Source organism: Staurois parvus, unplaced genomic scaffold (assembly GCF_062004578.1).
Source record: "Staurois parvus isolate SC_StPar_1 unplaced genomic scaffold, SC_StPar_1.0 ptg000291l, whole genome shotgun sequence".
Classification (NCBI taxonomy): domain Eukaryota; kingdom Metazoa; phylum Chordata; class Amphibia; order Anura; family Ranidae; genus Staurois; species Staurois parvus.
Window position 1 is genome coordinate 158,771 of NW_028318087.1, and position 27,608 is coordinate 186,378.

At 43.7% G+C, this 27,608-nt stretch overlaps 1 protein-coding gene across 2 annotated transcripts in view; it reads right to left on the bottom strand.

Moving 5' to 3' along the window:
* Nucleotides 1–27,608, bottom strand: part of PRXL2A (peroxiredoxin like 2A) — a 71,028-nt gene that overhangs the window by 37,005 nt on the left and 6,415 nt on the right. Inside the window, exons 2-3 of one of the 2 annotated variants that reach the window (XM_089682478.1) lie at nucleotides 7,010–7,033; nucleotides 4,944–5,123 (exon numbers count right to left, since the gene is read on the bottom strand). In XM_089682478.1, the coding sequence (XP_089538604.1) occupies nucleotides 4,944–5,123; nucleotides 7,010–7,033 (204 nt within the window). The remainder of the gene's footprint in view (nucleotides 1–4,943; nucleotides 5,124–7,009; nucleotides 7,034–27,608) is intronic. The other variant, XM_089682479.1, reaches the window with a different exon arrangement.

Here is a 27,608-nt window from a genome sequence, read left to right on the forward strand (position 1 = left end):
CCAGGCCCCTAATCTGCCATGGGCCCCTGTACCGCCTCCTCATGCTGCTGCCAGGTCCACAGTGTCTCATGCCATGTGCCACTTTCAGGTCTCCTCACACTGCTGGTGTGTTCCATTTTTTGTCATAGGGTGCTGGCAGATTACGGGCCTCCCATAGCTGCTGCCAGGCCCCTAATCTGCCATGGGCCCCTGTACCGCCTCCTCATGCTGCTGCCAGGTCCACAGTGTCTCATGCCATGTGCCACTTTCAGGTCTCCTCACACTGCTGGTGTGTTCCATTTTTTGTCATAGGGTGCTGGCAGATTACGGGCCTCCCATTGCTGCTGCCAGGCCCCTAATCTGCCATGGGCCCCTGTACCGCCTCTTCATGCTGCTGCCAGGTCCAGAGTGTGTCATGGGTCCCTGTACGGCCTCCCATTGCTGCTGCCAGGAGGCAGCAGGGTCGCAGCAGTGTCAGTGGAGGCAAACGGCCACGGAGTAGAGCACCAGCTCCACTGCAGCCTACCACCACGGCCAGTAGTGGTGCCGGTGTGCACGGAGGAAGTAGCAGTCAGCCAGTGAGGAGTAGCGGGGGCAAAGTTTCCTACTCGGCGGTGTGGCAATTTTTCGTCAAGCCGCCCGAGGAAGTAAACGTAGCCGTATGTCGACTATGTGGCCAGAAAGTCAAGCGTGGCCAGGGGGCCCATGTTGGGACTACAGCGTTGCGTCAGCATATGCAGCGTCGCCATTCGGTGGCCTGGGAAAACCGTGATAAAGATACGGTGGTTCTGCCTGCCCCAGCCCAGGGTTCCATTTTGTCATAGGGTGCTGGCAGATTACGGGCCTCCCATTGCTGCTGCCAGGCCTTAATCTGCCATGGGCCCCTGTACCGCCTCCTCATGCTGCTGCCAGGTCCACAGTGTCTCATGGGTCCCTGAACCGCCTCCCATTGCTGCTGTCTCCATCGCCACACTCTGCCATGTGCCACTTTCAGGTCTCCTCACACTGCTGGTGTGTTCCATTTTTTGTCATAGGGTGCTGGCAGATTACGGGCCTCCCATTGCTGCTGCCAGGCCCCTAATCTGCCATGGGCCCCAGTACCGCCTCCTCATGCTGCTGCCAGGTCCACAGTCTCTCATGGGTCCCTGTACGGCCTCCCATTGCTGCTGTCTCCATCGCCACACTCTGCCATGTGCCACTTTCAGGTCTCCTCACACTGCTGGTGGGTTCCATTTTTTGTCATAGGGTGCTGGCAGATTACGGGCCTCCCATAGCTGCTGCCAGGCCCCTAATCTGCCATGGGCCCCTGTACCGCCTCCTCATGCTGCTGCCAGGTCCAGAGTCTCTCATGGGTCCCTGTACGGCCTCCCATTGCTGCTGTCTCCATCGCCACACTCTGCCATGTGCCATTTTCAGGTCTCCTCACACACTGCTGGTGTGTTCCATTTTTTGTCATAGGGTGCTGGCAGATTACGGGCCTCCCATTGCTGCTGCCAGGCCCGTAATCTGCCATGGGCCCCCGTACCGACTCCTCATGCTGCTGCCAGGCCCGTAATCTGTCATGGGCCCCTGTTGTCGCTTGTTGGCATATTCCGCTCGTTCAGATGCTCCTTCTCCTGCTACTCCTCTTCACGGATTCCGTCAGCAGTCTTTCTTGGAATCCGTTTCCAAGAGACAACAGTTTGCGAGCACGCACCCGACGGTGCAGAAGCTGAACGTCCTCCTGTCCAAGTTGCTGCTGCCAGGCTCGTAATCTGTCATGCACCCCTGTACCGCCTCCTCATGCTGCTGCCAGGTCCAGAGTGTGTCATGGGCCCCCGTACTGACTCCTCATGCTGTTGCCAGGCCCGTAATCTGTCATGGGCCCCTGTACCGCCTCCTCATGCTGCTGCCAGGTCCAGAGTGTGTCATGGGTCCCTGTACGGCCTCCCATTGCTGCTGTCTCCATCGCCACACTCTGCCATGTGCCACTTTCAGGTCTCCTCCTACTGCTGGTGGTTTCCATTTTTGTCATAGGGTGCTGTATGGCCTCCCATTGCTGCTGCCTCCACCGCCACACTGTGGCTCCACACTCTGGTTTTGGCCCCGTGACTGCCCAAATGAGTGAAGTGTGCGGTGATTCTAAGATCGACGGCACTCATCTGCATGTCATACTGACTGTCAGTATTATTTCTCTTCCCCAGCAGACTCCAAGGGCATTTAAATTAAAGGTACAGTGTTCTGCACTAATATAAAGGCTCTCTGAAGCCTAGAAACACCCTTTTATAAGTTAAATTCGTAGCGAATATATTCGACTCGAATCAAAATTTTTTCACGAATTCGCCGAATCGGTCGAATCGAATTTTTGAATAATTCGCTCATCTCTAGTTGGAAGCATGAAATTGTTCAAAATGTCTTTGTATGCTGACACCTTAAGTGTTCCCTTCACTGGAACTAAGGGGCCAAGCCCAACCCCTGATAAACAACCCCGCACCATAATTCCCCCCCCCCTCCACCAAACTTTACACTTGGCACAATGCAGTCAGGCAAGTACCGTTCTCCTGGCAACCGCTAAACCCAGACACATCCATCTGATTGCCAGATAGAGAAGCATGATTCATCTCTCCAGAAAACACGTTTACACTGCTCTAGAGTTCAGTGGTGTTGTGCTTTAAACACCTCTATCTAATGCTTTGCATTGCACTTGGTGATGTAAGGCTTAGATGCAGCTGCTCGGCCATGGTAACCCATTCCATGAAGCTCTCTACACACTGTTGTGCTAATCTGAAGGCGACAAAATTTGGAGGTCTTTAGCTATTGACTCTGCAGACAGTTGGCAACTTTTGCGCACTGTGCCCTTCAGCATGCGCTGACTCCACTCTGCCATTTTACGTGGCCTGCCACTTCATGGCTGAGTTTCTGTTGTTCCCAGCTGCTTCCATTTTGTTATAATACCACTAACAGTTGACCATGGAATATTTAGTAGCAAGGAAATTTCATGGAGGGACTCACTGCACAGGTGGCAATCTATCACGGCATCACGCTTGAATTCATTGAGCTCCTGAGAGTGACCCATTCTTTCACAAATGTTTGTAGAAGCAGTCTGCATGCCTAGGTGCTTGATTTCATACACCTGTGGCCATGGAGGTGATTGGAACACCTAAATCCAATGGATTTGGAGGGGCGTCCCAATACTTTTGGCAATATAGTGTATACATTTTAAAAAAACATACCTGTAATAATACTACACATATGGTATATACTGCCATTAATTTCACTTAAAGTAGAACTTAAAGTGTCACTAAAGCTTTGGGTTTTTTTTAAATAACAAAACATGCCTATACTTACCTGCTCTGTGCAGTGGTTTTGCACAGAGCAACCCTGATCCTCTTCTTTTCAGGTCCCCTCCTACCCCTCAAGCAGTGCCCCCCAGGTAAAGTCGCTCGCCCTGGGGGCACCGCTGTGTTCTCATCCACGTGCTGCTGCTCTATGCATCCATAAGACACATAGAACCGCAGCTCATCCCAACCCCCCACCCCGCTCTCTCCTCACTGGCTGTGATTGACAGCAGCAGGAGCCAATGGGCTCCCACAGCTGTGTCAGCCAATGAGGAGGAAGAGTCCCCAGACAGCAGAGGCTGCTGTTGAGAACATTGCTAGATAGGAGTGGGCAGGACCTGGAAGGGCCACTATGCACAGAATAGAATACTGCATAGAATACATGAAGGTAAAAACAACTTGAGCCTTTAAAACCACTTTAACTCCCAAAGGGAAGTTAGCTCTGCTTTAACGCTCTCCCCTTTCCCGAAATAGAATTGTGGGAATTTATTTCCTTTTTTTTTTTTTATGTACATTTTCAGCTCCACCCCTTCTGCCATTCCGGCCTAGGCCAGAATGACATGTACATGGTCCTGCAGCCTCCTGGGATACTTACATGACATATCCCAGGAGGGGCAAGATGGGTACACAGAGCAGCTTTGGGGGGATGGATCCAGCACATCACTGAGCTGGCTGCCTGTACCTGGAAGAGGCAACCCGCTGAGAACAAAGATGGTGGTGGCGGTACAGAACTGGCTGTGTAGTACAAGATCAACAGATCTCAGCAAGACAGTGTTGGATTTACTGTGCAGATAAGTATTTACTTTGAAGAGCACTACAGGTGTGTGGGAAAAAACATGGGGAGGGGTCAGATATTAGGCTGCACATGAATGGTTGATCAATTGAAGTGATGTTTCTAATCTTGAGCTGCAATGAGCTCAGGGCTAAGATCTGAACCCACGTATGCAAGCCTACCAAGTAGCGCTCACCTGTACAGACTGAACATCTGCATCTAGGTCATTTCCAAAGTGTGGTAGCAGGGTCAGGATGTCCTGGATAGAGATGATTGGCAGTACAGGTGGTCGCTTCCTTTCAGGCTCAAACATGTGGGTTCTGATCCTAGTAGAACATGTCTGAGCTCACCACTAAACTTGGTAACACTTGTGAACAGTGTTAATTTTGACATCAAATCTGGATTTGTTTTAGCTTTAGTCGTATTTTAGTTATCTGAATTGTTTTAGTTTATTTGTAATTTAGTCGACTAAAATCTACATTTTAGTCGCCTGGGTTTAATTAAATTGTAATGCATTATTTAAGCATTTCTCTAGAATTTCCAAACTCTTTATATACTCCTGGAGCAAAAAAAAAAAAAAAAAAATCTAACAGAGGGTTCCAATGCTAACAGCAAACCTTACTTTTCTTTTTTGAATGCAGTATGCAGTATGAGAAGGAATCTGAGAATCAAAATTGATTACTATGCACAATACAGACTGTCTATGACAATTTTTCTTCTGGCATGGTTATAAATAAAAGTTCAGTATGACTAATATGTCACTGGTATGGTGTGTGTGATGGAGAGTTCAGAAGCCATGAAACCATTTTCTAGCACTTACAAACAATGTAAAAGCAAGGAAAATCAGGACATTGGACAGCATCAATTAAAACTACCTTCTGATATAGTCTGTAGATCGGCATCTCCCAGATATTCTAGAGTGGCTCTCTCAGTTTTAGCAAGGAAATAATCAGTGTTGGCCAGTATTATCCCAGCTACTGCAGCTCCCAGGGCTCCGATGCTGAAGGACCACAATCCCATGCTGAAGATTTCAGATTCTGGAAAAATCCACATCTCTGAAAACATGAAATTTGTTAATAAGCTTAGAAAATTAAACATGTAGACCTGGAAACAATATAGTATAAATGAAGCAAATAAAGTGTATTTAATGCCAATTTTTGAACTATAATTTCAGATAGAACTGCCTTTTTCAAACAGGATACCTGGGTTTATCAGGAGTGCCTTGGCAAAATGCATATAAATTGCCCCAAGTTGCCCAAAAAATTGTCAACAAGCTGGCAAGTGAATCAAACCTGTCTTTTTTTGCTAGTCAAAGCCACAGGTTTTTGTTGTGCTGCATTAAAACCTTGGACATCGCACAGATCAGCTGCCAGCTCCCCAACAACCAATGACGTCGTAGGTTGATAAGGAGGACATCAGGTGCCCAAGGAGCAGAAAATGTCCCGGTGTTAGTGGCAGTAAACAATGACCTATCTTTGGTATTAGGGGGAGGAAAAGTGCCCCAATGTTGGTATCAGTGGGAGGAATAGTGCCCCATCACTGGTGTCAGTGGGAGGAATGATGCCCCAGTGTTCCTGGCAGTGAAGGGACTAATGCCCTAAGGGCCAGATCAAAGCAAGCAAAAGGACATCTGGCCCTCTGGCCACAGTTTGAACACCACTGCCATAAACCATATCAGTGGTTTGTTGAGCTTAACCTCTTCCCTACCATGGACCTCATTCCAGAACACACCCCCTGCGCGCCCCCAGTGGCACGCACCCGACGCCACCGGTGATCGCTGTGTCCTACAGACACAGCTGATCATGTGATACGGTAAACGGCCAATCACAGCGGCCTTTTACCATGTGATCAGTTGTGTCCAATGACACAGCAGATCACCAGGTAAATACAGTTGCCAGTTATCGGCTGCACTTTCTTTGCACTGTCACTGCATGAGGAAAGTACTGCTGATAACCAGCAACTGTCAAAGAAGTGATCGGCACTGATTATCAGGGCACTGATGATCAGTGCCGCCCACCAGTGCCACATCAGTGCCAGGTCATCAGTGCCGCCTATCTGTGCCACCTCATCAGTGCCGCCCATCAGTGTCGCCTCATCAACGCAGTGAAGGAGAAATATAGAAACAAAGAAAAACTTTTTTTTTTCAAATTTTTTGCTCTTTTTTTGTTTAGAGCGCAAAAAATAAAACACAGTGACTATTAAATACCACCAGAAAAAAGCTCTATATGTGTGGAAAAAAAATGATAAAAATTTCATATGGGTACAGTGTTGCATGACCGCGCAATTTTCATTCGAGGTGCGACAGCGCTGAAAGCTGAAAATTGGCCTGGACATGAAGGGGGTAAAAGTGCCCTGTAGGCTAGTGGTTAAATGACCTGGGCTGAAAAACACAAGGAAGGGTCAGATTAAAATAAGGGTCTTCAGAGGGTTAGACAGTTTCTAAGGAAAAACAGAGTCCTACAGTGGAATATGGTTTTCAAAAGGAAGGTTGCAAAACTCCAGAACACTTTGATGTTACAGATTTTTGCTTGTCACCACAGGTGCTACTACAGTAAGTCATCTCCTCTTACCCTAGGTTCACACCTAAGCGTTTTTTTGCAGCGATTTGCAGAAACGCAGTACAATCCATTTAACATGATTTCCTATGGACCAGGTTTACATCTGCACGTTTTCACCCGATGCGTTTTTTGCAAAGGGTCAGGGACTTTTTTGTATGCAAAAAAGTTGCATTTTTGGTTCTATAGACTTCAATGGAAATGCTGCAGAAAAGCATGTGTTTTAAATCGGTCTAGCAACAAGAAAAAAAAAAAAAGTGCAAAAACGCAATGCAGAAATGGTTTAAATGCAACCTGCATAGATGTGAACCTAGCCTTAGTAATGAACAATAGGATTATTAAAAATGCTGTGCAATTAAAAAAAAAAAAAAAAAGTGTAAAATTACCTTTCCCGATGAATTTGTGTTCAGCTGCACGTGTGGGTGAACAAAGATGATCAAAGTTACATACAATCAGTCTGAGAAATGACATCCTGAAATGTTTAGCCAAGGTGGATTAAGTATAACCAAGGTAAACAGCACTTAGCTGTGTGAAGTACTATCTATTTCTGCATGAAATCATTTCACTTTCCATCATTACAGATATAAATCTACAGTGTGTTTACCCTAGATATGACTGATGAGCTTACCTATTCTCACCCAGCTCTGGTCTAGTCACGTCATCCCATGTCAGCCAGCAGCAGCTGCAGAGGAATAGAGTGTCCAAGAACGGCTGGGAAATCTAGGAGCGTTGATGTCAACCATAGGCTCCCATGGTGCAGCCGTGGTTAGTGATCCCTCCTCTTCCCTGCAGCTGGCTGACATATACAGGTAAATATATAGATCTTTTTTTACACAGGCAAGTTAAAATAGGTGTTAGGAGGGTTTGACGAGTTGGGATTTTGCTGGAATTCTACTATAAATAGGTTTTGTTCTGAGCAAACACAGACGTTAGGAGGAAGTGCTATTTAAAATCTTATTACTGAGAAAACAGAAGTACATGTGATTCATGGCTGATAATGTTCTGTGCAGGCCACAAATTTAATTTTCAAATATTTACACTTGAAGATCGTAAACTCGGCCATATGTGGGCATGTTGACCACTTCAAATGAAGGAAGATCTTTGATGACCTCATCTTTGGAATGAGCATCCACCTGAAACAACCACAAAGTAAACTGATGACATGATCAATCTTCCTCTTGTGGCTCTCCATCATGTGTCACCAAGTAAACATCTTCGCCAAGGCAAGGAATATGGAAGTGAGAGCAAGTACCTGATGATAAAGGTACTCTATACTCAAAAAAAAAAAAGAAAAAGAAAAAAACTTTCTAAATGTGTAACTGGGAAGGTGGAGGTTGAGGGCTATACAATCTGTTAAATGCTTTAGGAATTAGTAACTGCTGCTTGTTATTAAAACATGTCTGTAGACATTCTAAAGAGCGTAAATAGAAAAGATGGCGTCATACAAACAAAAATGACCATCTGGGTTTATTTTGAAGGTAGAAAACTCCAAGACTCAACAGATTTGTTTAAAAATCATTTCCCCTTACCTATTTCCTGTCGCCAAACAAAATAGAAGTCACGCATTGTTATTCAAAATGTAAATAAAAATCGATTGAGTATTAGTCAGCGTGCTCCTTGGAGGAAACCAAGGATAGCTTCACACATTGTGCATGCTGGGAATGTTTGCAAAATTGCAGGGTAAAGATGCGCGGTCGTGCTATTAACTCCCAAAAGCATCCCCATGCACGGTTTAATGTGCATGTTTTCACACACGCCAAACCTCAATGCACCATGCAATTCGGAGCAGCGCAATGTTGCAAAAGGGACAGGGACACATTTATTATTTATTTCAGGTACTTATATAGTGCTGTCAATTGTAGAAAAGCCCACTGACATAGAAAATGGGTGGAAACACGCAATTTCTTTTGTGCACACAAATTGTGAACCTAGCCTAAGGCCTCATGCATGCAGGGCATTTAGCCCATGTGTGTTGAATTTCAGCATTTTTGGCCGCCCAGGAGGCATAGTTGCAGCATCCAGCCCCACTACCAATCTATGACAGGCTAAAATATGCGGTGGCTGGATGCTGTACCTAGTTATATTCCTGTTTTGGGCCATATGTGTTCAGGGATGTATCCCCAGAAAGCAGGAATTCTACATTCTAGGCATATGTCTCTGAACGCATATGACCCTAAAACACAAGTGCCACTTTTTACAGCTTCTAGCCAATACATATTTCAGCCTGTCATAGATTTGTCCAAGCTGCTGGCAGCAGGGCTGCACCTGTGCCTCTGGGATTTGATGCACATGAGTTAGAAGCCCCATGTGTATGAGGTCTAAAAGCACAGCACGTGGAAACATTTTTAGTTAGCAGAATGGGATTCTGTTGGGTTGAAAACTTGCAGGAAGTCTTCAGTGCAACTATTCTATATGGCAACTGTGCTGCAAGCATCGTTCCATTACAAAAGGGTAAAATATTTACTTAGTAAGTAAGGTTGAATAAAGATGTGTGTTCATGTAAAAAATCCTATTCCATATCCCTGCATATTGTGCACACTAAGATGCCCATCTAAGAGTTACTCTATCAATACTTCCCGCTAACACTACTGATTGTGGAAGTGAGTTTCACATCCTTACCGCCCTGACAGTGAAAAACTCCCTAAGCAGTTTAAGGTTAAACTGCTTCTCCTCCAATTTCACTGAGTGGCCCCATGTCTTCTTATACTCCCTGAGACTAAACAGTTTATTCCAAATGTTAGAATCATCATTGAGGTATTTGTAGATCGATATCATATCTCCTCTCGAGCGTTTCTTCTCCAGGGAGAATAGGTTTAAGGTTTGTAGCTGTTCCTCGTAAAGGAGGTCCACCAGCCCCCATATTAATTTTGTTGTCCTTCTCTGGACCCTCTCCAGCTTAAGCATATCCTTTCGGACGACTGGTGACCAGAACTGGACGGCATGCTCCAGATGTGGTCAAACCATAGTTTTATAAAAAGTGTAAGAATTATAGTTTTATCTCTTGAGTAAATACCCTTTTTTATGCATGCTAATATTCTGCTAGCTTTGCTTGCAGCCACTTGGCATTGCATGCCATTGCTGAGTATGTCATCTACTAGGACCCCCTGATCTTTTTCCATCCTGGGTTCTCCCCCTAGTGAATAATTTGCGTTCATATTTTTAGCCTCCAAATGCATTACTTTACTTTACCCCACTTAACACTCCAGTACACGTTATTTATCACCACCCTCTGGACGCGCCCCTGTAACCAGTTTTCTACCCATGAACAAACCCTATGGTCTAAGCCTACAGACCTCAGTTTGTAAATCAGGCATTTATGAGGGACTGTATCGAATGCTTTTGCAAAATCTAGATACACATCCACCACCCTTCCTTAGATGGCAGCTCACTTCCTCATAGAATGTTAACAGATTGGTTTGGCAAGAATGAGCTTTTGTAAAGCCATGCTGTTTACTAATAATGATACTATATTCATCAGAAAAATCTTGGATATAGTGCCTTATCATCCCCTCTAATAGTTTACTTTGATGGTAGACTGACTGGCCTGTAGTTTCCAGGTATAGATATCTACGCTTCTTTAAATATTGATACCATATTGATGGATTGGCCATTTGCCAATCCATTGGTACCATTCCTGTCAGTATGCTGTCCATAAAAATTAGGAATATTGGTCTGGCTATGACCTGACTGAGCTAATTGAGAACTCTTAGGTGTAAGCCATCTGGTAATGGTGATTTATTTGTGTTAAGCTTTTCAAGTCTTTTTCGGACACTGGCTTCTGTAAGCCACAAGGGTACATGCTGTGATGTGTTACTAGTGGTACAGTCTTGATTGCTATACCCTTCCTTGTTCTTTGTAAAAACTAAGGAGAAGAATGCATCTAGTACAACTACCTTTTTCTTATCATTTATAACCAACTTCTCTTCATCATTCTTAATGGGGCCAATATGTTCTGTCCTTGCTTTTTTTTTTACTATTAATATATTATTTAAAGAATTTTTGTACTCTCCTCCACTATGCGTCTCCTATGGTCTATCCTAGCTAACCTGATTGTGCTTTCACATTTTATTGCATTCCTTGTAGTGTTGAAATGCCAGCAATGACCCCTCTGCCTTATAATTTTTAAAGGCCTTTTTTTTCTCTTTAATATGTATTTTCACATTAAACTTTAACCACCCAGGTTTAATCTTTGCTCTTTTATATTTGTTGCATTTTGGAATGCACTGCTTAATACCTCTATTTAATATGTTCCTAAAGTGCTTCCATTTTTCCCCTCAGTGTTCATAGAATTTGGTCCCATTTAATATCTTAAGGGATTATTTTTTAAGCATAAACCTGGATTTAATATCTACGCTTTTTCAAGTGACAAAAACTAATTAGAGTATGCATTCCAACCAACAAAAATCTGTTCAGTCAAGAGGACAAAAGTTCAGCCAGAACTCGGCCTTTTTGATTCAGCTCTGTCATTGTAGCGAGACTGACATTTGCAAATAGCCAAACCCTCATACAGCACAAGCTCCAGCCTCCTCCTTTTTGGCTTTCACACTAACAAACAAATAAAAGATGACAGTTTTCAATCTGAAATCACTGGCATCAATATGATGCGAGTGGGTGACATAAAAGGTTAGGGAGTATATGGAGGTTGTAACTCTCCCATCATCAGCAATATCAGTATGTTCTGGCCACTGAAATGAATTAACGCTCAAGTGCTAAACACATGTAGAGGGGCAGACGAGTGACACACTCTCCTTGTTCGCCCCTTTGTTGGGAGCCAAAAATGGGTCGCATAGGAGGCCAACCCTGGGATGGATTCTTCTGGACTTCACCAGGAACACTGAACAGTCACTCACCTCACACATGGGTTAACTCTAGTTTGTGTCCTGCTCACCTATCCCCTGGGACAAGGCAGGGGCTGCCTTCAGGGACACCTCAACCTTAAGGCAGACCATTAAGTTTAGAGATGGCCATACAACGTGTACACAAGAACAACAAACTGTACTTCAGTTAACTCTCCTGTCCTCATGTCATTGTATACCTTCACTGTGACTTGCTGCATTTAGGAGGGACATGCTGAGCCTATGCCTGGTCCACCTGACCAGCATATCTCCGCTACCTCACTACCAGTAATGGAATGGGGCCCCGCTGAGCAACTAGTGCGGGCTTCATACGTGCTCTTCATTAACTTTTCCTCTTCCGTACCAGAACACATCTGCTTCTATTGCTATGGGCAACTGACCGCTCATGAGGAGAGAGTGCGGACCACAGTTCCCTTACTGCAAGAGGCTGTCTCGCCCATCACAGGTACATGCTTCACAACAGGCTCTTTGGTAAACTTTCATCACCCTTGGTAATTACATATTTGTACTTGACAAACTGAAGTACTGAAGTAGCGCGATTTCAAAGCAGCACCAGTGTGAACCGAGGCTTAGAAGCAGAAAAAAAAAAAAAAAAAAAAAAAAAAAAAACACCCAACACAACAGATGCCCCTAGAAGCAGCTGAAAGAACGTCCAGTGTGCATGAGGCAGCTGAAAGAACGTCCAGTGTGCATGAGGCCTTTATGTAGTAATTTTTCACAACTGGACGTGCTAATTATTCTTAAAACAGATTTAACATTGTCCATCTCTTCCAACTGGCTCCTTTAGTTTATCTGATGAAAATAAATCCCCCTAAAGAAAGTGTTAGGAAAATATGGAGCATGCCATTGCCCAGGTCCCTGGTGGTCATGCTGATCCAATGGCTAACGTGGCACAAGTGTCTAGTTTTGATTCCCTCTCACCTTCTAATGATTGTTCTTGGTCTTTGACTTGGAAAAAGCTCCAACTCGCACGTGAGGTTGGTGCGAGTTGGAGCTTCTTCCTGGGGCTGGTATTAACTGGAGTTACGCAACTGGAGGTGTGAACCTGCCAGAACAAAAATGTTAGGGTAGCTCTAGAATGGCGTGATAAGTGCTGCTGCAGTGAAGCAAGATTGTTCCCTTTTGATATAGAGTAGATGGCCTCCTTTATGCTTTCCAGCCATGCCTTCTTTGTCTAAAATCTGTACGTTACTGTCCTCAAAGGAATGTCCCTTCACTGTTAGGCCTCATGCGCACCTTTAAGATTAAAAAGGTTTTTTCTGCTCCAGGAGTCTGTGCATCAAAAGTGCGGTAAAAAGCCATGTTTTTGCATGGACGCTAATGCGCATTCATGCGCACTCCAGCATCTGGCATTAATGCATTCTAATGGTCAGAATTCTGGCCATTAGAATGCATTAACGCGGGAATGCACATTAACACACCTAGCTTAGGCCTGATGAGGGAGCACGTATGCTTCGAATGAGCGTCAACGCCCGCAATCACGTGACCAGAAGGGACGTCACAACTGATGGAATCCCAGAACTAGGAGGATGTGCTGAAAGCCACCAGCATCACTACCAGATGCCGGTGACCACCATCCATCCAGAGGCTTCACACTACTCCACTACAGCAGATGCTTGTTAATTTACAAGCGCAAACCTACCTATGCTTTGTGAGTGGCCTGTATTACTACACTTTTTATCCATTAAAAAGCTTTCATACTGCACTTAGATGGCACCGCCTCTTTCTTCCTGATCTTCCACAGGGCCTCTCTAGCTCGTTACTGGCCGGCTGCCTCCACTCCATGGTGCATCTGAATGACCTATAGGACGCTAAGCACATTTTATTTGTATATTTATCACAGTATATTGCTCATGATTTATTTTCACTAACTCCATCACCATTGATTATATGCTTATACATAATATTGTATGCCGCATCTACCTCCTTAGTCTCGGAGTGTGCGAAATATCCTACTTGCCTTTTTTTCCCTCCTGAAACTACCAGCTCCCTGGCTGTTATGGGGATCCCATGATTTCAGTACTTCCTTAGTCACTGTCCTGGAACAAGCAAGCCAATTAGAAGTACTAGAAAACAAAGAGGGCTCACTAGTCTAGTGCATTACCATTGCAAACCAGTTATTATTCAAAAAAAATAGGCCTTTTTTATACTCACAAAAACACAAGTGTGTGTAAGCTCATCAACAAATGTAAAATTCCAAATCCAGAGATGTGAGATTCAATGCACACATACTCTCTTATATGAGAAGATACCATACAAGTCTAGTATGGTTGACGCGTTTCAAGGGGATTCCCCTCTTTATCAGAGCTCTTCCCATGTAAGAGAATATGTACATTGGATCTCACATCTCTGGATTTTGAATTTGTTGATGAGCATAAACACATTTGTTAGTATAATAATGGTCTATTTTTTAATTAATATATTGCCGCGGTAATGCAATAGGCTGGTGCACCCTCTCTGTTTTCTAGTGCACTTGTTATCGGGGCTTCCCCAACCCTAAGAAGGCAGCAAAGCATGGTGATTTGATGCATCCCTGGAACAGAACAAGTGAAGGTCTATCAGTCTCTCAAACACCACACTAGAAGGTGCTTTCTGTTCTTCTGTAAGCCAATTAGGAGACCTGGCTTCACACAATATTGCATCCAGGAAAATCATGACAAAATCAGAAAAATACAAAAATAATGTACATTCTGTCTCAGCCTCTCCTCATTACCAATAATAAGATTATTTCTATTTCTGAGGCACAGTTATGCTACAGGAATAAAGCAAACAATGAAGGCTATAGATGATGCCATATCAGTTGCCAAATAATTTCCATCTACATGTACTTTGCAGAAGAACACGCCTTAGAGGTCAAGCACAATCCGCCTTATTTGTACTGATAGAGACATGGCTTGCATCATAGCACATTTGTCTTTCCCCAAGAACAAAGTAATTAGCAAAGAAACAAAAAAGCATACCACATGAACCAACAGATCTTTTATTTATATACAGCTATCTTTACATGCAAAGCCAGTCAAAAGGATGACAGTAACTGAGAGCCCTCTTTATAGTGACATAGACAGAACACCCCATCTTATAGACATTTTCTAGACATAAAGGGGTTGGGGACAATGGGGTGAACACCAGATCTAATTGTCTGGCTTTGTTTACACCCTTGGGAAGGGAAAGCAAAAACAGTAGTGGTGCACCGAAATGAAAATTCTGGTGCTGAAACAGAAAATTCAAAATGCACTTGGCCGAAAAACGAAATGCGCAGTTTTTAAAAATGTATATATATTTTTTGGAAAAAAATACTTTGATTAAAAAAAACAAAAAGAAAAAACCAATATATACCCCAATTTTTTTTGTAAAATATGAAAGAGGATGTTGCGGTGAGTAAATAAGATACCCAACATGTCACGCTTTAAAATTGCGCATGCTCGTGGAAGGGCGTGAAACTGCGGTACCTAAAAATCTCCATGGGTGATGCTTTTAAAATGTCTACAAGTTAGCAGTGTAAAGTTACAGGGGAGGGCTAGTGCGAGAATTATTGCTCTTGCTCTGACGTTCGTGGCAAGACCTTACGTGTGTGGTTTGAACACCATTTACATATGTGGGGGGGGGGGGGGGGGCATTTGTAAAAACAATTTTTTTTTTTTTTTTTTTTACAAAGAAGCGCTCCACTGGCCCTAAAAACAATACTGGTAGCAGCAGGCATCATCCTGGTATAGCCACTGAAAGTCCAACGACGTAGGGGTACATTGCGGGGCAGCAAGTGGTTAATTGAGGACTATGGTGACCTGCAAGTCCAGGTCACTCTGGGTTGCTTTGCTGGTTCCTCCAGTTGTGTTTCAAGCTGCCTGCTGTTGCTAGAAAGAGTTACCTCAGTTACTGGGTGGGTCTTCAGTCAGACGAGCACTGGATTGGTGACAGATCTTTAGGCAGTAAAGCATCTAGCTTTCACTTGTTTAATCAGCACTGTCACTTGGTGGAATCGGCAGTTACCTCAGGTCTGTCTTCCCTTTGGATCTTCTGACCTGCTCCCCTGCCCACTCTCCCCTTTGCTCTATTTTCCCTGGTTGTGGGACATCTTTATGGGGTAATGTCACCTTTGTGGGGTAGACAGCGGTTGGTAAATGTAATGTGGTTGGTGTAATAGATTACTGCTTTAGTCTTGGTGACTAAGCATATTGGTCTGTTAATGGTTAACAGAGGTTCTGTTTGGTAATAAAAAGATTAAAGTTGAATACAGAAAGGGAGGGTTATAACTTCCCCGTCCTCTTTTTGCCTTCTGTGTCCCATTGGGGAGATTTCCCTTAATTTCCTGTCCCATAGCCAAAACATGAAAAGGATGGAAATTCCTCCAAGTGAGGGAATCCTGATGTGTTAACAAAACTTGTGTCCCCATTGGAAGATTTCCCCTCTATTCCTGTTCTGGGGACAACCTAAAATATGGAATTATCTTCTACTTGCACTTTCAATGATAAAGGTAAACATGACAAATAGACAGGGGGAATCTCCTTACAGTAGCCACAGACAGCAATAAAAACCGAATAGGTGTTCTAATCCATCTCTACTCTATCCAAAAGTATTAACCACTTGCCTCCTGCCCTATAGCAGAAGTGCTGCTATAGGACGGTATGGCTCTCAAAATCACGTACATATGCGTGATTTGCATTTCCAGGTAGGGGGCGTGCACACGCCGCCCTACCTGTTCCGGTATTGGCTGCTGGGGAAGTCAATCACTGGGTCCCAGCCAGGACTTGGTGATCGTCGGCAGGGCTAAGAGGGAAAAGATCTGTGTTTAACACAGATCTCTCTCCTGTCAGCAAGGACATGCTGCTTTGTATATATCTCTGCACAGCAGAAAGCTACAAAGCAGCATATCTCCCAAGTAAAACAGCACACAATGTAAAACACACTCAACACACAGTTAACCCTTTGATCGCCCCAGATGTTAACCCCTTCCTGCCCAGTGTCATTAGTACAGTGTTATGCTTTTTATTAGCACTGATCGCTGTATTATTGTCACATGGGATGTCAGTGGCAGTTAGTTCCCAACCAGTGTCAGAATGCCCACCATAGTCCGGCAGTCCCGATATAAGTCGCTGATAGCCACCATTACTGGTATAAAATATTCCAGTATATATACAGTTGTGTTCAAAATAATAGCAGTGTGTTGAAAAAAGTGAGTAAAGCTCAAAATCCTTCTAATAGCTTTTATTTCCATACACACAAATGCATTGGGAACACTACACATTCTATTCCAAATCAAAACATGAAGAAAAATATATCAAAATTGGTGTTATTCCTCTAAAAAAAAAAAATTGAAGAAAAGTGAATATTAGACTGTTCAAAAAAATAGCAGTGTTTGTATTCTTTACAAACTCAATCATTTACTATATAAAAACTGATATAAAAAATGTTTGAAGATTTTGCTTTCCTTTGAATCACTTAATATTTAGTTGTATAAGCACTGTTTCTGAGAACTGCTGTACATCTGTGTTGCATGGAGTCAACCAACTTCTGGCATCTGTGAGCAGGTATTCCAGCCCAGGATGATTGGACTACATTCCACAGTTCTTCTCTATTTCTTGGTTTTGCCTCAGAAACTGCATTTTTGAGGTCATCGCACAAGTTTTCTATTGGATTAAGATCTGGGGATTGAGCTGGCCACTCCATAATGTCAATCTTGTTGGTCTGGAACCAAGATGTTGCACGTTTACTGGTGTGTTTGGGGTCGTTGTCTTGTTGGAACACCCATTTCAAGGGCATTTCCTCTTCAGCATAAGGCAGCATGACCTCTTCAAATATTCTGATGTATTCAAACTGATCCATGATCCCTGGTATGCGATAAATAGGCCCAACACCGTAGTATGAGAAACATCCCCAGATCATGATGCTTGCGCGACTTGGCAAATTGTAACCTCTTCAGCACGTCTTTTTTTCAACAGTGGGACTTTGCAGGGGCTTCTTGCAGATAGCTTGGCTTCACATAGGCGTCTTCTAATTGTAACAGTACTCACAGGTAACTTTATACCTTCTTTGATCTTCCTGGAGCTGATTGTTGGCTGAATCCTTGCCATTTTGGCTATTCTTCTATCCATTCGAATGGAAGTTTTTTGCTTTCTTCCATGTCTTTCAGGTTTTGTTTGCCATTTTAAAGCATTTGCGATCATTTTAGCTGAGCAGCCTATCATTTTCTGCACTTCTTTATATGTTTTCCCCTCTCCAATCAACTTTTTAATCAAGGTACTCTGTTCTTCTGAACAATGTCTGGAACGACCCATGTTCCTCAGAATTTCAGAGAGAAATGCACTGTAAACAGCATGTACAACATTTGCTGCCTTCCTTCCTTAAATAAGGGCAATAATTGCCACCTGTTTTTCAAAGAATGAATGACCTCACTAATAAAACTCCACACTGCTATTATTTTGAACATGCCCCTTTCAATTAGTGATTCAATTACACAGAATCAGCAGCATGCATGTCATCAGTCAGTTGGATTTCTATTACTCTACTACACCTGCTAGAAAACTATTTGCCATGTAGAAATATCATTTCTACCAAAAATAGTGATTGATCAGGTTAGTGATGTCTAACTGCTATTATTTTGAACAAAACTGTACACCACGATTTGTGGACGCTATAACTTTCACGTAATTGGGCTTTTTTTTTAGCAAAAGGACATGTAGCAGCAGAATAAATTTTGGCCTAAATTTATGACAAAATTTGATTTTTTAAATTTTTTACTGGATATGTTTTATAGCAAAAAGTAAAAAATATTGTCTTTTTTTTTTCCAAAGTTGTCAGTTTTTTTTGTCTATAGTGCAAAAAATAAAATAACCGCACAGGTGATCAAATATCACTGAAAGAAAGTTCTATTTGTGGGGAAAAAAAAATGACATTTAAGTTATGTACAGCGTAAAAGTTGAAGTAACGCAGTGCCGTATCGCAAAAAATGGCCTGGTCAGGAAGGGGGGGGGGGGGGATAAATCCTCTGGAGGGCAAGTGATTTAAAAAAAAAGGGTTTGCTTTTAGTTACCGGTAATACGTTCATGTTTGTTTCATGGTTAAAATGAATTTAAACCCTAAAGTTCTCCCACTATCTTTTAGGTATGTTGGTATGGTATGATGGGGTGTACAAACATATGGAAAATATGGGCCTTTTTACTTTCAGGCTAGGTTCACACTAATGCGGTGCATTGCATGTGATTCGCACAGGAACCGCACCGCATTCCTGTGCAAATCACTTGCGATTTGAGTGCGGTGCGATCGGAGCCATACATTTTGTATGGCTCAAAATCACACCGCACCCACACCAAAAAGGTGCAGGACCCTTTTTTGGGTCTGCACTGGAATGGGATCGCATGGGTATTCACACCTATGTGATCTGATTCTGCACATCGCACTGTGTTTTGTGGACCGATTTCGGGGTGTTGTTAACATACACACCTGCAGCGGTTCGCATGAACACGATTCTAATGCGGTGCGGAATTTGCACAGAAAACGCTGCAAATTCCACACCACATCAGTGTGAACCCAGTCTAAAATTTTTTTATTTTTTTTTTATTAATAGTACAAAGGACAAAAGTAGAAAAAGTCATTCAGTGAGACCAAAACATGGTGCAATGATAAAAGATACAGTAATGCGGGACCAGGGCCCTGGTATACATACAGATAACACAAAAGCAGTAACAACAGAAAATGAATGTGGGCAGTCAAAGCAAACAATGTATGAACATGTCAGGAACCTCCTACCTTAGGAGAATTGTGGGTCTTTCTAATTTATATCAGATGTAAACTCTGCTTTTGAACTTGTATCTACGGTTAAGGATATAATAAGGCTTACCTTGGATTTGGAGACAATCACACTGGTATCAGCTAGTGACGTCACCAATGCATGGGCATTGCACTCTTAATGGCTAGCATGCCACCCATTGACACAGCTGTGCCACAGCCGTGAATCCTGCGCGCATGAGCGGGAGTGACATCATCACAGCTTGGCCATTCAAAAGGCTGGAGCCCATGAACCTGGAAAACCGGGTGACGATAAAAGCCCCGTGTCAGTGGTGACAGCTGGAAGGCTTTGTTTTAACCCCTTCACGCCTTAGGGTAAAACAAATCTAAATGCCCAAGCACAATTTTGCACCGTTGACATGTGTTAGTAAATCCGTACATATCGCAACTACTTTGTACATCCAGGTGAATTATACCGTGTTTTTTTTCAGGACAAATTGGGCTTTCATTTGGTGGTAAATGGTAATGAATAGCTCCTGATTTTTTTTTTTATTATCAAAGGAAAACTGACCCAAAATAGTAAAAAAAAAAAAAAAAAAAAAAAAAAAAATGTTTTTTGTTTAGCTGTGTGTTTCTTGTTACTACCATAACCTACCACCAAAGAACAACCCAAAATAAATTCTCCGGCTCTTGACGATCGCAGCGATACCATATATGTGTATGTTATTTGTTGTTTGTAGTACAGCCCAGAAACAATAGTACACATTTTGTGTTTGTCTTTTTTTTTTTTACCTATAAACACACTGACACCATTTTTTTTGTAAATCCTGACCTTTAACCCTGACCTTGACCCAAACAATAACCCTGGCACTGAACTAGATCAAACCTTGATCTAAGTATTTGTTTCTTTGTTATTTTATTTTATTTTTTCTCTCTATGCCACGAGTTAGAAAGATACAATGTATCTCTCTTCTCCATTCATAGAGAGAGAGAAAAAACAAGGGGGCCGGGCTGAACAGTGACTGATCACTGTGATAGCCAGTCAGAGGCTATCACAGAGATCATGTGACCCAGGATCGGGAGTTCCGGGTCCCGATCGTTAGACCAGGACCCGGGGCTCTCAGTCACACCGCGGTCTTTGTACTGGGAGCGCGCAGTGCGGCACGCTCCCAGCACAAAGACAGATACGCAAATATGCGGCCCCACGGAAAAAAGCCCAGTTCCGTGTGATGTCGGTGTCAAGGGGTTAAGGTAAGTCTGTCACAATGTGCTAATCTGCGATGCGATGCATACTCAAACATTATGGCTTAAAATGGTTGTAAAGGCTAAAAAACCTTCAGTGTACAGCGGCCTCCATAAACCCACCAATAATTACCTGAGCCTGATCCCAGTTCAGTAATGTGCATGAGAGCCGAGGCTCTCCTGGGTCTCTCCTCATTGGCTGAGACACAGTAGCAGGAGCCATTGTCTCCCGCTGCTGTCAATCACAGCCAGTGAGGAGGAAGTGGGGATAGGACTGAGCCACGCTCTGTGTTCCACAGACATGCAGTGTCGGCTCGGGAGCAAGCACACACGAGTACCCCCAGAGCAAGCACTAACCATTCCACAAAGCAGGTAAGTATGACATGTTTTATAATTTTAAATAAAAAAATGAATCCTTAGAATCACTTTAAACCACCCAGGGGCCCACATTTTTGTGTTAATATTTTGGGTACCACTAATGCTGAAGCCGAGCTCCGGGCCGATAAAAAAAGTGTGAATGCAGCAAAGTATTAGGCATTATAAGAACACCCCTTGTGCAGGTTTTGCATGCTGACAACTAACTCAAAATTGAAAATAATTCAGAGACATGCAAATGCTATTTCTTTGTATACAAAGGAGCCTGGCGTAACAATATACAGTACTTGTGTTCTGTGGAAATCTCTCTGTTATCAGTGATGTCAGTGTAGGGGTGACAACAACAACCAGCCATATGCTTGGCTTTCTCACGAATGCCTGCTCCTTTTCTGGATGTACTAATATGTGTAGCTCAGAAGACACAGAAGATTCCAAACACGGAGCTCTTGGTGCACACTACTGCCACTTTGCCAGGTGACTGGAGTACTACTCTGAAGCAACTTTCATGGAATGCCTGGGTAATCTTTCTGTAATGTCAGATCCAAATCACATCAATATAGATGAGGATCCGACTTGGAGGCGACTTCCATTACAGTCTATGGGCACAAGTTGGATAGAAGTTGCCTTGAAGCAGTACAGGAACTTTTTATAAAGCCGGAGTGACTTCAGTAGTGCTAATTAAGACAGCTCTCATTGACTAACATGGGATTTCACATGTCATGCGACTTGGGGTCTCACAAGTCAGATCCCAAGTCGCGGCAGTGTGATCCAAGTCTTAATCATTGTGACATGGTCTCATCGACCCCAAAGGGTGAGTTTGACAGGCAGTGCTGCATGTCAAAGTTAAATTAGTCACAAGCCAAGGTAAATTAGTCACAGCTGCAGCATGTGTCACCTCCCAAGACCTTCTGCTCTCTAGTTCCCGTGTCACCTCCTCCCATGCTCACCTCCAGGACTTCTCCCGAGCTTCTCCCATCCTATGGAGTTCTCTACCCCAATCTATCCACCTTTAGACAATCCCTGAAAACCTCTTTAAAGAAGTATATCCTGCTTCTACCTAGTAAACCGCCATTTATGTCCTCCATCAGCTCATCTCCCCCCACAGATATTACCTTTTGTATCACTCAACCCTTCCTCCTAGATTGTAAGCTCTAACAAGCAGGGCCCTGTGTTTCCTCTTGTACCAAATTGTATTGTAACTGTAATGTCTACCTTCATTTTGTAAAGTGCTGTGCAAACTGTTGTTGCTATATAAATCTGAACGGACACAGACACAGCTCCCAATCTGACATCTGTGGGAATGCAGATGGACGGCCCCAAGCATGTACTGTCTGCATTTGGGGCCATGTACCTGCACCCGCACAGATGATGAAAGTGTCCATGCAGCCACTCCATCCCTATTGTCATCCATGTGACAGGGATGCAGCTAGGACATCCTTACGTATGATCTGCGTACAGACTGAACTCCAGGTGGATACAACATTCAGTTGTGCGTGCCTTTAACTAGAATTATAATGGGAGGCTGTTAATGCAGATTATATTTTCATCCCCCTCTCCAGATGTTCAAGCGTTCTCCAACAATCCAAATCGTACTTGTATTCAGCCATAGCCAGTTCCAAGCAGAACTGAGAATGGAGTAGCTAGAGCTCCCACCTAACATCCTAATTCAATAAAACTGGACAAGCTGCTTTAAAGTGGTTGTAAACCCTTCCATATACCCAGTGAAGTGACTGGTCTCAAGGGATACACAGTGAATAAAACAAATCCTCCTACATACGTTGTACCTGTTTATTTGAACGTCTGTAGAGAGGAGAATACTGCAAAGTACTGAATTTATAAAGCTTGTCTGAGTTCGGGAAAAAAGGGGTGAAGAGCTAAAATAACACACAGCAGAGCTCAGTCAGGAGAGCTGATGGGGGGGGGGGGGGGAAAGACAAGCCCCCTCCACACAACTCACAAGAACAGTGGTGAGGCTGTCAATCTGCTGGAGGACCCTTCCCTGTCACCATTTTCCTCTTGGTGTCAGGTAAACTTGTCAGAAGTGACTCATGCCGATAGTAGAGGAACAAAACAGCAGACAGAAATGACACTTGGTGATTCAAACTGAAACAAGTACACACTATAGAGGGGTATGCTTTGTTCATATTTCATGTCTGACGTTTATAACCACTTTAGGCTGACCACATGAATGAAAAATATATATACAGCGTAGATGGACAAATCTCCCACTGTGGCTCTTGTAGTTTGACAGCCTACCCCACTGGCTGCCAAAATAGCCCAAGAGCAGCTGCAGCTAATTGGATGCAGCCACTGTTCAGCCAACAATTTTCTCCTCAAAATCTTAAATTGTTCAATCAAATCATGTGAGGCGGGAGGCAGCCAACAGGGTCACCCACAAAGAGAATTTCAGCCGGTTCCTTGGAAACTGGATGAAATGTGTACAATGTATGGCCTACTGTAGAAGGAACATTGCAAAGACAAGAAAAACTTTTACTTACAATTTACATAATTGGTTTAGTATGAACCTGTCCTGACTCCCCGCCCCAACCTGACTCAGCAGAGCATGTGTCTGTGTGTGTGTCTGTCTCTGTGTACCTGTATGTGTGTGTGTGTGTACCTGTGTGTGTGTACCTGTGTGTGTGTACCTGTGTGTGTGTACCTGTGTGTGTGTACCTGTGTCTGTGTACCTGTGTCTGTGTACCTGTGTCTGTGTCTGTACCTGTGTGTGTGTACCTGTGTCTGTGTGTGTACCTGTGTCTGTGTGTGTGTACCTGTGTCTGTGTGTGTGTGTACCTGTGTCTGTGTACCTGTGTGTGTGTACCTGTGTGTGTACCTGTGTGTGTGTCTGTACCTGTGTGTCTGTACCTGTGTGTCTGTGTGTGTACCTGTGTCTGTGTGTGTGTGTGTGTACCTGTGTCTGTGTGTGTGTGTACCTGTGTCTGTGTGTGTGTGTACCTGTGTCTGTGTGTGTGTGTGTGTACCTGTGTCTGTGTGTGTGTACCTGTGTACCTGTAACTGTGTGTGTGTACCTGTGTGTGCGCCTGTGTACGTGTGTGTGTGTACCTGTGTGTGTGTCTGTGTACCAGTGTACGTGTGTCTGTGTACCTGTATGTGTGTCTGCGCGTCTGTATATGTACCTGTAACTGTGTGTCTGTGTACCTGTGTGTGTCCCTGTGTAAGTGTGTGTCCCTGTGTGTGTGTGTGTGTGTGTGTGTGTGTACGTATGTGTACAGCTCCCCTTGGACACAAGTGTCTTAGAGGGAATTGATCACACCTGCAGCAGCCAGAGTCTGAAGCAGCTTCGCATAGCAACCAATGAGCTTCTATCTTCAGAACCTGATGATTTGCCATGCATAACTGCTCCAGTTTTGATAATTTCCCCTCCCTGTGTACGCATCTCCCACTTACCTCCAGTGCCTCCCTGTATTGCTGCTGCACTCCACCTTGAGCAGACCTCTGTAGCATGCCCCAGCCCCCCCATTGCTCCTTCACCTCCTGCATACAGTACCCCCTGTTCAGTGCCCACCTTTGTCCCCAGTTTCCTGTCTATACTGGCCCTCTTATCCACAAACAGTGTCCTCCCTTTACCCTCTGACATACAGTGGGGATCGAAAGTTTGGGCACCCCAGCTAAAAATTTGTATTAATGTGCATAAAGAAGGCAAGGAAAGATGGAAAAATCTCCAAAAGGCATCAAATTACAGATTAGACATTCTTATAATATGTCAACAAAAGTTAGATTTTATTTCCATCATTTACACTTTCAAAATAACAGAAAACAAAAAAATGGCATCTGCAAAAGTTTGGGCACCCTGCAGAGTTAATATCTTGTACTGCCCCCTTTGGCAAGTATCACAGCTTGTAAACGCTTTTTGTAGCCAGTCAAGAGTCTTTCAATTCTTGTTTGAGGTATCTTTGCCCATTCTTCCTTACAAAAGTCTTCCAGTTCTTTGAGATTTCTGGGCTGTCTGTCACGCACTGCTCTTTTAAGGTCTATCCATAGATTTTCAATTATGTTGAGGTCAGGAGATTGTGAAGGCCATGGCAAAACCTTCAGTTTACGCCTCTTGATGTAATCCCCCGTGGATTTCGAGGTGTGTTTAGGATCATTATCCATTTGTAGAAGCCATCCTCTCTTTAACTTCAGCTTTTTCACAGATGGCATCAAGTTACCATCCAAAATTTGCTGAAATTTTATTGAATCCATTTTTCCTTCTACTCGTGAGATGTTCCCTGTGCCACTGGCTGCAACACAACCCCAAAGCATGATTGATCCAACCCCATGCTTAACAGTTGGACAGAGGTTCTTTTCATTAAATTCTGTGCCCCTTCTTCTCCAAACGTACCTTTGCTCATTCCGGCCAAAAAGTTCAATTTTAACCTCATCGGTCCACAGAACTTGTTTCCAAAATGCATCAGGCTTGTCTATATGGTCATTTGCAAAGTTCAAACGATGATTTTTGTGGTGAGGATGTAGAAGAGGTTTTCTTCTGATGACTCTTCCATGAAGACCATATTTGTACAAGTATCTCTTTATAGTGGAATAGTGTACCACAACTCCAGTGTCTGCCAGATCTTTCTGGAGGGATTGTGCAGTCAAACGTGGGTTTTGAATTGTTTTTCTCACAATCCTGCGAGTTGTTCTGTCTGATATTTTTCTTGGTCTTCCAGATCTTGCTTTAACTTCCACTGTTCCTGATGACTGCCATTTCTTAATTACATTCCGAAGAGAGGATATTGACATCTGAAAACGCTTTGCTATCTTCCTATAGCCTTCTCCAGCTTTGTGAGCGTCAACTATTTTCAGTTTCAGTTTTCTAGACAACTGCTTAGAAGAACCCATGGTGCTGATTGTTGGGGCAAGGTCAGATGAGTCTGGGCATTTAAAATCTTTGAGATTGACATAACCTGGTCTTCCCAGACGATGATTGAGAACAATCCATGACACTGGCAGGTCTCAGCTTGGCAAAGGGGGCAGTGCATGCTATAAATTCTGCAAGGTGCCCAAACTTTTGCAGACGCCATTTTTTTGTTTTCTGTTATTTTGAAAGTGTAAATGATGGAAATAAAATCTAACTTTTGTTGACATATTATCAGAATGTCTAATCTGTAATTTGATGCCTTTTGGAGATTTTTCCATCTTTCCTTGCCTTCTTTATGCACATTAATACAAATTTTTAGCTGGGGTGCCAAAACTTTCGATCCCCACTGTACGTGCTTTAGGCCAATAGGTAAACACAAAGCCCACAGACTGAATCCAGAGTGCCAGGCCTTGTCACGTGGCTCTCACACCCAGTTTAGCAGTCCTCACGGTGAGGATCGGTGGGGTCAGACCTCCAGAATTTCAGAGAGGGAACAATTTCCCTGTAAGGCAAAGCAGAGCCACCTACACAAGGAACCAGGTAGGAGAGAGAGATAAGAGGAAGCTTGCGGGGTTAGGTTGCACACTGTGCATAGCGCACCCCTGAACCCTGCACTCTGTACACAGCACACCCCTGAACCCTGCACTCTGTACACAGCGCACCCCTGAACCCTGCACTCTGTACACAGCGCACCCCTGAACCCTGCACTCTGTATGTAATGCACTCCACATACAACTGGCCCTTTGAGGGCAACCATACTCCTGATGTGACCCGCAATGAAATTGAGTCAGACACCCTTGAATTAAGCATCCCCCTTGAATTGCACCTCTCCTTCTCCATTGTATTTACTGTATGGCCAAGTTCACTTCTATCCATGTAAGCTTTTTTAGTGCATTGTAGCATGTTTACACACTTTTTCATTATTCTATTGGGAATCACAGCACGTGAAAATACACAGAAAAACAGGCACGGCTCATTTTTCAAACTGCAGCATAAGGCACCACAGAGATCTGAACAGCCTTGTTTAATGACTTTGTTTTTTAAGGCACGTGTTGTTTGGCTTTATAATGCCCGTGCTTCAACTCAAACATATGAACATGGCCTAAGCGTGCCTCCCCAGCATCCTGAAAGGGAGGTTTGGGCATGCCAGCCATAAGCTAATGAGATGGATAGATCTGCTTGCTGTCTAGTGAAGACATGACATGAAACATCTAAACTGTACTCTTATGCACAGTATCTCACAGAAGTGAGTACACCCCTCACATTTTTGTAAATATTTTCTTATATCTTTTCATGTGATAACACTGAAGAAATGACACTTTGCTACAATGTGACTTAGTAAGTGTACAGCTTGTATAACATGTAAATTTGCTGTCCCCTCAAAATACGCAGCCATTAATGTCTTAACCGCTGGCAACAAAAGTGAGTACACCCCTAAGTGACAATATCCAAATTGGGCCCAATTAGCCATTTTCCCTCCCCGGTGTCATGTGACTCGTTAGTGTTACAAGGTCTCAGGTGTGAATGGGGAGCAGGTGTGTTACATTTGGTGTTATCGCTCTCACTCTCTCATACTGGTCACTGGAAGTTCAACATAGCACCTCATGGCAAAGAACTCTGAGGATCTGAAAAAAAGAATTGTTGCTCTACATAAAGATGGCCTTGGACCCTGAAACTGCGCTGCGGCACGGTGGCCAAAATCATACAGTGGTTTAACAGGATAGGTTCCACTCAGAACAGGCCTCACCATGGTCGACCAAAGAAGTTGAGTGCATGTGCTCAGCGTTATATCCAGAGGCTGTCTTTGGGAAATAGACGTATGTGTGCTGCCAGCATTGCTGCAGAGGTTAAAGGGGTGGGGAGGTCAGCCTGTCAGTGCTCACACCATACACCACACACTGCATCAAATTGGTCTGCATGGCTGTCGTC